This window comes from Ostrea edulis, chromosome 8, assembly GCF_947568905.1.
Source record: "Ostrea edulis chromosome 8, xbOstEdul1.1, whole genome shotgun sequence".
Taxonomy (NCBI): Eukaryota; Metazoa; Mollusca; class Bivalvia; order Ostreida; family Ostreidae; genus Ostrea; species Ostrea edulis.
In genome coordinates, this window is record NC_079171.1 from 44,112,687 (window position 1) to 44,127,214 (window position 14,528).

General features: G+C 35.2%; 2 protein-coding genes across 2 annotated transcripts in view; one reads left to right on the top strand and one right to left on the bottom strand.

Moving 5' to 3' along the window:
- Positions 1–239: 239 nt before the first annotated feature.
- Positions 240–4,701, top strand: LOC125653254 (uncharacterized). Its single transcript, XM_056146217.1, has 6 exons — positions 240–530; positions 1,019–1,100; positions 1,459–1,521; positions 1,723–1,844; positions 2,378–2,667; positions 4,656–4,701. Exons 2-5 carry the CDS (start codon positions 1,019–1,021, stop codon positions 2,639–2,641), a joined length of 531 nt encoding a protein of 176 aa, XP_056002192.1. The 5' UTR covers positions 240–530; the 3' UTR covers positions 2,642–2,667; positions 4,656–4,701.
- A 7,075-nt stretch (positions 4,702–11,776) lies between these two features.
- Positions 11,777–14,528, bottom strand: part of LOC125662546 (uncharacterized) — a 32,365-nt gene continuing 29,613 nt past the window's right edge. The window contains exon 11 of the mRNA XM_048894781.2: positions 11,777–14,270. Within this exon, the coding sequence (XP_048750738.2) occupies positions 14,224–14,270 (47 nt within the window). The 3' untranslated portion in view covers positions 11,777–14,223. The remainder of the gene's footprint in view (positions 14,271–14,528) is intronic.

Genomic DNA, 14,528 nt, shown 5'->3' on the forward strand with positions numbered 1-14,528 from the left:
TTATTGCAATTTGTCCCCATTTAATTTTCCATAGACCTATTTTTATGGTTAAAATCATAATTTCTCTTCCACTATATTTTTATTTTTATTCCCGCACGACAATCTTGTCATCAAACAATAAAAATGTAAACCAACCAACAAGAATAATCTCGACCAAAAAAAAGTGCAACATTTTTATTGTTGGTGTATTCCAACAATAATAATCTCGACCAAAAAAAAAAATGCAACATGCTTGACAAAATGAAACTTTTATATGATTTTGATGCACAATAATAATCTTGACACGATCAGCTTTGGTGGGCGCAAGATCTTTATTTTGACGCTTGAAAAACTGAAACGTTTGTATGATTCTGATGCACAATAATAATGTTGGCATCGGTTTTCTGTACAAGATTATTGTTGGTGTAAAGATTTTGACGCTTGACAAAATGATACGTTTGTATGAAGAAGAGTGTCACGTGACATTGCCTCTATTTGCATATGCGTATCGCGGTATACAGCTGTATCAAGTTCCAACGTCTAAATAAACGGTAAATAAAGACTACTACGTATAATTAATGTACAAGTAAGTGACTTGCATTCATTCGATAAAGGAAATGTCTCAAATCAGCTGTCAGTTTATTATAATTGAACTACAGCTACATAAGAAACAAGTAGTTCGGATTGTCTCTGTACTGTTTCTACACTATTCTATATGGGCGAGATTGAGAATGCGTGGTGATGATCGTATGTTCCATATGTAGACAAATTGGCCATAATATAGTTATATATCTTTGCTGACAGTGTCAAAATCAAATTGTCTTGCTTGTATTTTAAATTTTAGCTTGAATTTTCTCAGCAGTAAGTCATTCCTAATGAGACCATTATGACAACTCTTATGACAGGTTGAAGTTTAACATACTTAAACAGTAAATGATCAAGGTGTCAGTTGAGACTATAACGACTGATCTTGATTCGTTGATTTTAACTGCTTATCTATTTTGAGACCAGAACATTAAAGTACTGTGATATGTTGCAGATGTTTTGCATGGATTGTGGAACAGAGCTATTAATTGCCACAAAATATTGTGGCAATTGTAGGACAAAAGTTCCAGGTAAAAGTAAGATTTTACAGTACTAAATATGTCTTCATGTATTGTAACTTGACTACTAGAATCAGATTACTGAATGTTAGATGGTGATATTTACCTTTCATATTATCAGCGTGATTTCCAACCACAGCCTCTGGTGTGTCCAGGGGTCCGTGTTTGCCCAACTATCTATTTTGTATTGCTTGTAGGAGTTATGAGATTGATCACTGTTCGTTATCTTCACCTTGCATTGAATGAGAAATTGTAGTGCAAACTACCAATATTGATAATAAATCAAATTGAATCATCAAAGTAGTTCTGAGGATGCACAAAATGTACAAGAAAATTGGTGATTTAAAGAAAAGTAATGATTTTCTTGTAATTACAGATGCTGTAGTTCCCCAACATAACCAATGTATGGAAAGTAATATGGAGTTAAATCTATCCACAAGTACGGTGATGTTAAAAAATGTTTTATATGAACTTTTGAATAATAAAAACACTGTTAGATAAGTACAGTGGATGTTTTCAATGAATTGACAAATTGTAAATATGAGAAATTATACTTTTTGTTCAAACACAGTATACCCTAATAATTTGAACATATGCCATGAACTTTATTTAAGAAAATCATATGTACATGTAATTTTAGGTGCTAAGGAGAGTCTTGCTCATATTAAGAAGAAGTACAAGTATGCAGGTTTAAAAGAAAGAAAAGGATGTTCTAAAGAGAGAAAAGGGTGCTCCACCAAATCAAAAATGGATGGTAGAAAGGTAGTCCAAGAATTAAGAATACTATATTTATTACAGTGGCATATTTACCTGGGGGTTGTCCAAGAATTAAGAACTGTTATAATTATAATTATCAAGTAACACATATATACGGTATGATTTAGATGTTGATATGATACTTAGAAATAAAAACATAAGGTACATGTATTTTTTAATAGTGATAATACACTACTTTAACTTGCTAGAGATTCATGGCAATGCACTTTTGACTTGTGAGTTATCTTTCTTTGTCCTTGAACGGAAACACCAGAATATGAAACTTTTGAAAATATACAATACATTTTAATTTTGAAACGTTTAAGTTTAATTATTTTTAAAAACTTACTTTTGGGCTGCAGAACAATGCTACCAGTCATGGTACTTTCAATGTCACAAAAAGACTACCATTATCAACTATTAGCAACAGTGGGTGAATGGGTGCTATTTGATGCTGTAAGTTATTATATTCTTGTTATTTTAGGAGGTATGTTTTCACATACACTCTTATGATATATTTAAATGGTTCTGCATTTTAGGAAATAATCATCCACATTATGGATTTAAAGAAAAAAGCATTGAAGAGGCTATTTACCAGTGAGGATGGCCTAACTGGATGCATAACAATCACTTCAACTTATGAGGAAACGGTCAGAGAGTGGACAGAGAAGCTCTCTACCCACTTCACTGGCCATATAGACTTTAAAGCCTACATTATGGGGAGTGAGGGCCTGCAAGCCCTGGAGATGCACTGGACTCTGGAAAAAGTGGAGTGCCAAAAGCCAAAAAAAACTGCCCCTTAAAGTTTATGCAATGGCCAAAGGAAAAGGTAAATTCATCAAAATTTCTTTTATTTGAACTAAAACGGATGTGCGGTGTAGCTGTTAAAATATAATATAATTTTACTCATAAACACCGTTTCATTAATTACATGATTGGTAACCTACTGCTTTTCAAAATGATTTTCTTTGAGTGAGTTACTCTTTACACAACATGAACTTCTAGAATTAGGAAAAATCAAAGTATAAGAAATTGTCGATTTCAATTGGTATCCTGCAGGTTATACAGTATAACGACTTGTGGACAGTTTATGAATTTTAAGACTTCCCCAAAACTGTTCACTTCATATGACTTGGGTACAAATTGAATTTTTTTCTTTAGGTTATAAGATCAAACATAAAAATGATGATATAAATTATGAAAAATATGATGATATTTATTTTAGCTTTAATCCTATTTTTAATGTTTTACTAGCTTTTGAAATGACATCAACAATGTAGTTTATTTACTACTTTGCAACTCTGTAAATAGGTTGTGGATTATACATGAAGCTACACAAGAATAGAACATTATTTTGATCTAAAACTTCATAGTTATTTCGGATTTCAAACATTTCGGTTGAGCATCACTGAAGAGACATTATTTTCGAAATGCGCATCTGGTGTATCAAAATTGGTACCGTATAAGTTTTGCATTATGACCCCTGGGTCGAGGCCTCTGCTGGTGGACTGTTAGTCCCCGAGGGTCTCTACAGCCCAGTAGTTAGGTACTTCGTTACATTATGTACATTGTATAGTGGTGGTGATAGATTAGTACCTTTTCAATTCTTGAAGACAGTGAATATTAAGTAGTGGATATATGTTATTTGTATTAAAATTAGAGATATATTTGGTAAGATTTTAATAATTGTTATCATACAAGTTCTTGGAACATTAAACTATTAATAAGATAATGACTCTGAATATGCATGGCTTGATATATATATTTTATGATGAACTTTTCCAGTTGTTTAAAATTGATGGTATAGGGAATGAAAAAATTTATATGCATTGGTTATTCGCAGTTATATGCTCACATTACCTATCACACGTGTTTATGCTCGACATGTCCCATGATGTCTAATTACATTTTGCAACTAAAATTATAGTTATAAATTTGATTGCCATGTAAGTTGTTGTTTTTTATGCCCCCCCCCCCCCTCCCTTTCAAAGAAGAGGGGCATATTGGTTTGCACTTGTCGGTCGGTAGACCACATGTTGTCCGCTCAATATCTTGAGAACCATTCACTTGATGATAATGATATTTCATATGTGGGTTGGTTATGAGTAGAAGAGGACCTCTATTGTTTGTTCAGGTCAAAAGGTTAAGGGTCAATCGACTCTGGACATAGGAATATAATATCCGCTCAATATCTTGAGAACCCTCTGCTTGACAGACATCAAACTTGATATACTGATACATCTTCTGGAGATGATGACCCCTATTGATTTTGAGGTCACATGGTCAATTCACTCTTGACATAGGAAGATACTGTCTGCTCAATATTTTGAATTGATGATACTACTATCAATTAAATGATGTGTGTGTATAATCCTTTTCAATTTTGCACCATGGGGGCATATGTGTTTTACAAACATCTCTTGTTTGAAATGGGAATTAAAGATTAAAGGAATTTTAAAATACATGTTTGTTTGTTTCGTATGGTACTGGAATAGATGAAGGTCGTCCTAAAATTTCATTTAAATCAGTAAGTATTACATAAAGTTGTCAATATGCAAGGGATATAGCAACTCTTGATATAACTAGAGTTTGTTTACAAGTGGTTTTGAGTTACATTTTCATGTTGGTATGACGAAGGCCTTGCCTTTTGATATATATTGAGGTCATGGCCAAAGTGTAACTAAAGTGTCTAATTGCATGTTGCAACTAAAATTATAGTTATAAATTTGATTGCCATGTAAGTTGTTGTTTTTTTAAAATGGGAATTAAAGATAAAAGGGAAAGGAATTTTAAAATACATGTTTGTTTGTTTCGTAGGGTACTGGAATAGATGAAGATCTTCCTGAAATTTCATTTAAATCAGTATGTTTATCACATATACTATAACAGCATATACATGCAAAGTGAAGATAACGAACAGTGATCAATCTCATAACTCCTACAAGCAATACAAAATAGATAGTTCGGCAAACACGGACCCCTGGACACACCAGAGGTGGGATCAGGTGCCTAGAAGGAGTAAGCATTCCCTGTTGACCGGTCACACCCGCCGTGAGCCCCATATCCTGATCAGGTAAACGGAGTTATCCGCAGTCAAATCAGTGTGCCAAGAACGGCTTAACAATCGGTATGAAACACGTCAGACAGCATTTGACCCAATTCGAGGTTTTATTGACGAACTAGATCGTTATAAATCTGATTGGCTGATAGTTCTAATGAATATTGCAAACAAAAGGTTATGCGGACGTGACCCTCTATTGGATTACTTCATATCCTAGTGTAGCGATCTATGTAATCTAATGTATCTGCTTTTTAGTTTGTAACTTCAGATATAATGAATAATGAATAATAGCCAATCAAACAGATTATGCTTGATATGGCCAGAATATACATACCAGTGATTGGTATAAACAAAAGTTACGCTTTTATTACATTAATCGTTCGTAATCGTTATGTACAATGCCAGTCTACGATATAATGTATACATTGTGTACCCACCATACGTCATAAAATGCGAAAGAGTTCGACAAAGGGAAATACTTTTTGTGTAACTCGGAACTTGCGTATTGCTCTGAGATTCTGTAGATGTACTTAATTACACATGCTGAATTTTGACCCCACGGACAAAAGTATGTACATCCTACAATACTCGATCAACACTGCTGTTTACAGTGTGCTGCATGCTTTGCATGATAATCAATTGCCAAAAACAACCTATGGTTCCTTTGATTTTAAATTGAAAATGAAATATGATATAGTTTTATACATTCTAGGGTTCTAGCTATATAATAAAATAGTTATTTAATTTGCATCAGTGAATTTGTGCAATCTTCCACTTATGAACACCCAAACTGTGCACATATTCAGAGATGAAAAGTAAAAAGCTCTATGGGATAACTTCTTACATGACAAGTGTTTTGGATATGAAATGTTTTTTCTTCTCTAGTGTTTCTTGTCACAAGATATAATTTTATTACAGTATGGTGTAGTATTTTTTTAAAGGACACAATAAGTATCGTGTAGTAGGTATTATAATGGGTTGCTATTTAGGCAAATGATCAAATTAAAAAAAAATAGTGGTTGCCGACGGGGTTTTAATCAAATTACCATTGCTTATCATCTTCGACCTCCTTTATCTAACTTTATTATATCCAAAACTTACCCACTATGAGGCGTTTTGCATAAACTATGCAACAGAGTAGCTTTTACTTCATGCTAACCTGATTTGCTGTAGAGGTTCCCATAGTAACTGAAATGGCATCACCTTTCAGAAATGAATGAAATGTAAGATTGAAGGGTTAAATAAATTCCGGAACCTGATCACTAACTATTTCTCTAAATCCAAGGCCAATCACTTAGTGAAAAGTCAACGGACCGATACAAAATTCAAACTTCATCTGAAACTTGTTATAGCAAAGCAATGTACAAATATCAAATAAATATTTTTAGCACAACGAAAATAGTCCAGAAACTGAAAATTCAAGCTATTTTTCTAAGTCCAAGGGCTATAACTTATTGAAAAATTAACGGACCAAAACCAAATTCGAATTTTATCTTTAACTTGTAATGCAAAAGCAATTCCCCAATAAAAAAAATATCTGCAAGAACAGAAAAAAGTGCGGAAAACTGGTTTGCCAGACTTAAAACAGAGTAATATATTTTATTGAAAATATATATTAACGGCAAACTAACGACTCAACTATATGACAAACGAGATCATTTTAGATTCTATTATCACCTGCATAGAGTGTTTTTATTTCTCAACTGATTCGATACGCAAGAGCTTGTTCTGCTTATGGTCAGTTTTTAAATAGAAGCAGGCTACTGACAAACAAGTAGATGGTGCAGGGGTTCCAACAGTCTCGTTTAAAGTCAGCATTTCGCAAAGTATATGGTCTTTAACTATCTAGTTTGCCAATACAACCTATCATTGGGTCAAATGCTGTCTGATGTGTTTCATACCGATAGTGGGGGCCTCCGTGGCCGAGTGGTTAGAGCATCACGCACAAAATCACACGGCCTCTCACCTCTGTCGGCGCGGGTTCGAATCCTGCTCGCGCCAGTAAGTGAGAAAGTTTCCCAGTTTACTTTCGGAAGGTCGGTGGTCTCTTCCCAGGTGCATTGTATCTTGGTTATCTCTTCCACCAACAAAAATTGGGCGCCACCATATAAATGAAAAGTTGTTGAGTGTGGCGGAAAACATCAAATCAAATCAAACTCAAATCATACCGATTGTTAAGCCGTTCTTGGCACACTGATTTTGACTACGGATAACTCCGTTTACCTGATCAAGATAAAGGGTTCACGGCGGGTGTGACTGGTCGACAGGGGATGCTTACTCCCCCTAGGCACCCGATTCCACCTCTGGTATATCCAGGGGTCCGTGTTTGCCCAAATCTCTATTTTGTATTGCTTATAGGAGTTATGAGTTTGATCACTGTTCGTTATATTCACCTTTCATGTACATGGATATTGCATGTAAGAAAAGGTGAAGATAACGAACAGTGATCAATTACATAACTCCTATAAGCAATACAAAATAAAGAGATGGACAAACACGGACTCCTGGACACACCAGAGGTGGGATCAGGTGCATGGCACGGATTTAATTGATAAACATATTGTGAGTACAGCCTTTAAACTACCTTTAATTATCATACTATACATCTCCAATGGCTGGTCGTTTAAAAAAAAGTAATATACATAAATTACTCTCTTATTCAGAAATTTAACCATTGGCAATGCTGTACATGTAAATCATCCACACTGTTATTGATACATGTATGTATTTTTCATCAGGTTTTCATTCGTAATATTTTGTCATATATTATTTTTTCAAAAAAGAGTTCCTTGATTTATTAGCAAAGTCGCGCATTGATGAAAAAGTGTTTCGTCCAATCTTACTCGATGATACCACCATCAAGAAAAAGGATTATAAGATTAATTTCTTATCATTAAATTATCATCGTGTTTCAAAGCATAGAGTTTAAATGATAAAACATGATTTTCTTTTCAAATTCATACGACGTATCATTTGCACAACATGAAGTCAAAATCAGGTTTTCTTTGATGCAAAAATCAAACGAATTTTCCAGCCAATCACAATCGCCGTAATTTCATCAAGGCAAATAAATATTAAATGATTTTAATCTCTATGTAAGTTTCATTCATATCCCGAAAAACACAATTGTGGTTGTATATGAACAGGATTTGAACCAACAACCCTCTGCTTGCATAACAATCACGCTAACCATTTAGCCAGCACCACTCTTGTAAAGTAGGTCGCACAAGTTATATATAAACGCACTCGACTGGCCTCTGTTTAATGGTGATTACTTTTTTTTTGTATCGCACACAATCATTGTAAACAAGTACTTCAGCGTTGCAGATAAAATAGATTTCGGTTGAGCATCACTGAAGAGACATTATTTGTCGAAATGCGCATCTGGTGCATCAAAATTGGTACCGTATAAGTTTTACATGTTAATGTTGATTCTTCAGAGATAAAGTTTCTGTTAAATAGCGAAACAATAATAGTGTACATCTGTACAACTATGAGCTCAGATTACATACCTGCACCTAACTTTGTGTTAGCAGTAAGCATTAGCTGTCCTCTTGTTGATGACCCGGAGTATGCACTGCCACACAGTACGGTATTCAGCTGCCCGCAGTTACTACACTGTATGTACAAACACCCTCTCAGTCTCAATTTCATTTCACCTTTTATATCTCATGTGAGATAAAATGGCCCCATCTTACAGCACAACAGTGGCTCAAGGAATCGATCCAACATCTCAATGACACAGTTCGTCTATCTTTTCCCCAATCTCCCGTTTTATTTCGATATATATATTTTTTTTTTTCAATTCATCAACCGTAATATACATGGACAATATTCTTCACACCCGTTTTCATCTAACGTATCGTCTTGAATACGACAAATAGGATAACGTTTTATTCACCTTCTGTCGTCTTGAGTTGTCTTAAATCTCAGTTTGACTTTATATCCAAAGTAAGTCGGCTGCGTTCGTCCTGCAGGACTTTGCCCATGGGCGCAGCCATTACAGATTACGCGTCATCTCGTTTGTGTGAGACTGTACGACAACATCAAACGTGGACATATTTCATTTTTAATGACAATATCAAATGACAGAGATCCGTTTCATTTAATTTGTTCATTAAAATGCCTTTATTAATATCCGACATACACCAAAATGTACTGGCATCGTCTCTTGAGTCGTCTAATGGGCTTTGGATACCTGAATTTATGTCAGTGCAGCAACAATTGATACTTGCTGCTTTCGTTTGAGAGGTCCCTTGTGGAACCGGGTAAGAATAGGTCCTTATTACCCCTTGCTTGTTGTAAGAGGCGACTAAATGGGGCGGTCCTTCGGATGAGACTGCAAAAACCGAGGTCCCGTGTCACAGCAGGTGTGGCACGATAAAGATCCCTCCCTGCTCAAAGGCCATAAGCGCCGAGCATAGGCCTTTTTGTAGACCTTCACCCGCAATGGTGACGTCTCCATATGAGTGAATTATTCTCGAGAGAGACGTTAAACAATATTCAATCAATCAATCGTTTGAGCGTGTAGACAATCCGTCAATTTTAAGTGACAAAACCATAGCAATATTCAGTCTGTTCTGAAGTGAAGCTTGTGGTAGCTTTTCGACCCAGCTGAGCTTAGTTTGTGTTCAAAGTTGTTCCGTATCAGGTGACTTAACAGATAATCTCATTGTACTCAGATGACCTTAGAATACATTGGCATATCTTACTGAGAACTGACTTTGTGCATCGTTCGCTGTCCATATCGATTTTGTCGTAAGAACTTGACAACCTTTTCTTTGGCATGTAGAATTATGGGATAAGGGGAATACAAAATCTGCAATGTGTATGCTCTGTTTCTGACAATATGGTGTATCGTGGATGGCGTGAAATACACAGGAATTTGTTGTCGTATCTCATGTGTAATATGTACTCCGATTCCCATGGACCTTATTTTCTTTCAAAAGAAAGATAACTCCTTTACCTTGTAGAAAATCATATTTTTCTTTGTATTAACGTTCCTGCGTTATAGTTACTTCACTATTCTTTGCTGTTTTTCTGTAATATTGATTATGGAGCTGCAATAATGTAGCCCAATCCAATTTTTTTTTTAAAAAATAAGTTTGCTATGCGTAGCCATATGTCCTCCGCCGCCGCAAAAAGAGTTGAAGCGCAAGTCCCATAAGTTTTGTCGAATCAAAATGAGGGGGGGGGTGTAATATGATAACTGAAAATTCTACAAAATTTGCAAAAAAACACATTGAGTAGTTTCTATGGAGTTGCATCTACAAAGTGTTCCTATAGTGTAGCATATACAAATTCAACAAGTCCCATTACTCCTGTACAATTTGACGAATCACAATGACGGCGCAATATGATCAACAACATATGGTGATGAACAATCCTACAAAATGTGAACAAAATCCGTTGAGCAGTTACCAAGGCGTCCCCTCCACAAAGCCAAGTGTGAGGGACGGACATAGGTATTTCTATGTCTTCCTCCGCGTTGCAGCAGGGAACAAAAACGTTTAAGAATGAGCAACAGCAGGTCCAAGGTGACTCGGCAGAGCATGGACCACTCGTTCGTACTTCAAGCGGATTGGTTTGTTAATCGATTGTGTTGGATATGTTTTAATTTGTGTAGGTTTACATATATTACTGCGTGTGCTTCTAAACAGCAATGAATTGTGATAACAGCAGTAACATTAATGTCGACCAACATACATGATACGTATAACGCAATACCGGGCTCATCGTTACGCAAATATAATAATTACGTAAAATAACACGAATCCATGCTTACATATACATAATGCACCGGAAGCTGTGAATTTCAGTCATTCCAACAATTTAGATACCATCGCATGCTATGCACAGAATTCATTGAAACACTATCCTACCTGATGTGTTATAAGTGCAATTCCTTATGCCGTGGAACACGCATTTTCCACGGTTGATTTATTTTTGCGATTTGATACATAGATGGTAAAAAAAAATTATCCTGCGTTTCTAATTTTTGCGATTGCATTATATATATATATATACATGCATACATATTTTGCGATTGTAATTTTTGCAGATTTTTCCTATTTGCAGAATGCCGCGAAAAATGGACAACCACAGAAAATATCCCTTATTCGGAATCTAATGCATAATTATGTTTATCTTTATGGATATTCCAAGAATATATTTGACTTCGTCATAACAGGTTGTTCGTTATCCGGATGTTTGTTATAACTGTGTTTATGGTACATGCGACCCCAGTTAGCAGAGAAATTGTTCCCGTCGCCTGTCACTGCGATTTGAAACCGACACATCAGCAGCATTGGATCTGCACCTCTAAACAGAGACACACAGTTCCTGCTAGTCATGGCGATCTAGAGAAGACAGGTATGACATATACGCGTTCATGAACCACAGCGAAAACAATTCTGGGAGTTATGAGATTGATCACTGTTCGTTATCTTCACCTTGCATCCCACCTCTTGTCTGTCAAGGAGCCCGTGTTTGCCCAACTCTTAATTTGTATTCCTTATAGGAGTTATAAGATTGATCACTGTTCGTTATCTTTGCTTTTCATGAAATATATAAGTTTACCCGTCAAGGTTATATATTGCGCGGACTAAGAAATGTTTTTCTTTTTGTCCGATTTCAACTGTGGGACGGCTCTTCAGAAGAAGAGCGACTTGCATACCCAATACCTCCTTCCAGCGCTCGGGTTGGTTGGTTGTATCATGTGTAACGTCCCGCTCGAGAACCTTTCACTCATACGGGGAAAGAACAAATACTAAATGCTTTCATAGTCCCCGAATGACTCAGCAGAATTTGAACAAAGTCAAGAAGGAAAGACGGCATTGCCTGATACCAACAACAATTTTATTAAAGACCACAAACAACAAAGGCACGAGATTTATTTAATTTTTTTTTTGTAATAACAATTAACAAATTTACAGTTTGTGTCTGTGCAGTTTCATATAAAAATACAGAAACAATCTCTTTATCTACACCAGTCAAAAATAGCATTTCAGATTGTTTGCCATCATAAGCATTAATACTCAACCAAATTATTATCATTTTAAATAACGCACTGTCGGAACATGTTTAATGTTGTACATATTCAAATGATTTATTATCTTTTTACTTACTTCCTAAAACCATACTCTTTTTAATAACATTAAAGAACATCAAGCATAAAAAAGCGTACTTTCTCTTAAATGTGATATGTGCGCATAAATTGATTTAAAAGGAAGAGGGGGGGGTGTAAAAAAAAAAAGCTGAATTGAAATAAGTAGTTAGTAGTTTTTTTTTGTTTTTTTTTTCGTATATTATTTTTTCGCTGTACAACAATGCATGGAATCTACTACCATTCCAGTGACAGCGTGTCACTTAGTTAATCGAGCGAGGAAATGTTTGGACGAGGCTTGTCATAGATTTCCATGAAATATGTTTTACTTCCGTTCTCAGTTACCAATCACATTGAACGATTGACATAGCGTGGTCATTCAAAATCATTTTTATTCAAACCACATAGCCATTCAATGAAATCTCCACGCTCGATCAAGCCAAATGACACGCTTTTATTGGAACGACAGTAAGATTAAGGGACTGGTGGAACCCAGAAAAAAATTAAGATGATTGATGGAAAGTCCAATACCTGATCGCGTGTATTAGTCTGTCTGATTTTCTAATGTGCATGTACTGAGATTAACAGTGCTTCAATATTAGTGTTCTAGCCCCAAAGCTGTGTAAACAGCTATAATATACGATAAAACATTTTGTTTTTCATTTGGGTATACATCTAAATTCCAAAATGCGTAAATGGATAGTTGTTATGATTGTGAAGTACACGGACTTAAAAGATAAGCTGGTATATTGCACAAAATGCTACACTCTGATCACAGAAATGTTACCGACTTAAAATAATGACCGTTTGACTTATTATTAACCTTTGACTCATCAAACATAGCCGGAATCGAGAAAAGTCGTTCATTATGACAACTTTTTTCTCTGAAATATTAAAACATGTCAAAAAGATCTCATCTAGCTCATAATTCACCTTTCCTCTGCATGTTTGAAATACTGTCAATTCCATATGTTAAGAGAAAATTTGATTTGGTAAAATTTCCGTCTGTGGGTCTAATCGTGAAATTGCGAGTGCAATCGTACGGGGGACTACAAAATTTACAGTATGTGCGTAAAATTCATTAACATCTCGTTCCGAAATTTACGTGACAATTCCGCCGTAATGTTTGATGTGCTAGATATAAATTTTTGATCATCCGAAATTAACAAACATCGCGAATGAATTCACGGGGCGAAAATAACTGTATATATTACTTACTAGCTGAACATAATTATAGTAAAGTACCCATCTACAGTACAACGCGGTTTTACAGAAGGGACACTCCATGTGTCTTAATTGTGTATGGAGGAGGATTACGGCAAAATTGATTTCTACCTGGCTGTCGCCGCTCGTGTTTCTCATAACTATATACTTCGTGTGTTGTGGGGGAAATTCTAGCAAATTTCTATTGAACTGTTGCACGACAAAAATAATTGAACAAGCACATTAACAGAATCCATGTTCTCCATCTCAGTAGCTTTAGATATAACAAGTGATCCGATGGATGCATTTTCCGATTTTCATAATTATAAATTTATCATTTTCTTGTTTGTTACGTTATTCAATATACAAAACATGATTCCTGCATTACGTGGGGATGTCCATAAAAACATCACAATATAAGTAGTTACACATAAACTTTTCTAAAATGTTACGCAATAAACCGCTCCATCAGCAAACGTTGTTATCTGGATATTGTGCAATAAAAGTAATATATATTTCTCGCTGTTATTATATACAGGAACTCAATACGCCTCATTGGGTCTTTTTCTGTACAAAGAAGCGCCACAAATTAATAAAAGATCATTAATTTATCTAAGTAGCAGTCAAGCAGTGACGTATCATGCAAGAAAGAAATCACGTGGTATACTCTTCAAACATCTGTTGTTGTTTTTGTTTTTGTTTTGGTTGCCTCCTTAACCTATTCATTCAAGTAGTAATATTGGTGTTCACTTTGAAATCCATAATAAATATTGTACATTGGTTTGGGGTTTTTTTCCCCACATAAGATGATGAAATATATTCTCAGAGATAAATGCCAAATATATTTGCTGTAGTCTACCATAAAATACAGAGTTATTAACATTATTGGGTAACAAAATAGTTATCAACCCTCTATGTATTAAAATAGTTTAATTTTGTTCATATCGCACGTTTAACACACACGGACTGCTACTTAAGATATCAACCGTTTTACTTTCAACAACATCTTTCACATTTCACATCTTCAAATTCTTCGCATTTGTTTCTTTCTCTTCTCGGTTTTCTGTAAAGAAATAAATATCATATATTAATATTGGGTGATTTGTTTTCATTCCCATTACTCTTAGTGAAGCTGGGGATCCTTTGAATACTGGGATGTCTATATAAAAGTATCTTGCACTTTCACATCTAACCTTTAAGGTCGACCAGACTTGTGTGCAAGATGGCATATGAAATACAGTAAATTTTTTAAAGTTGGCATTGTTATACCCCCCGAACGAAGTTCTAGGGGGTATATAGTAATCACTCCGTCTGTCTGTCT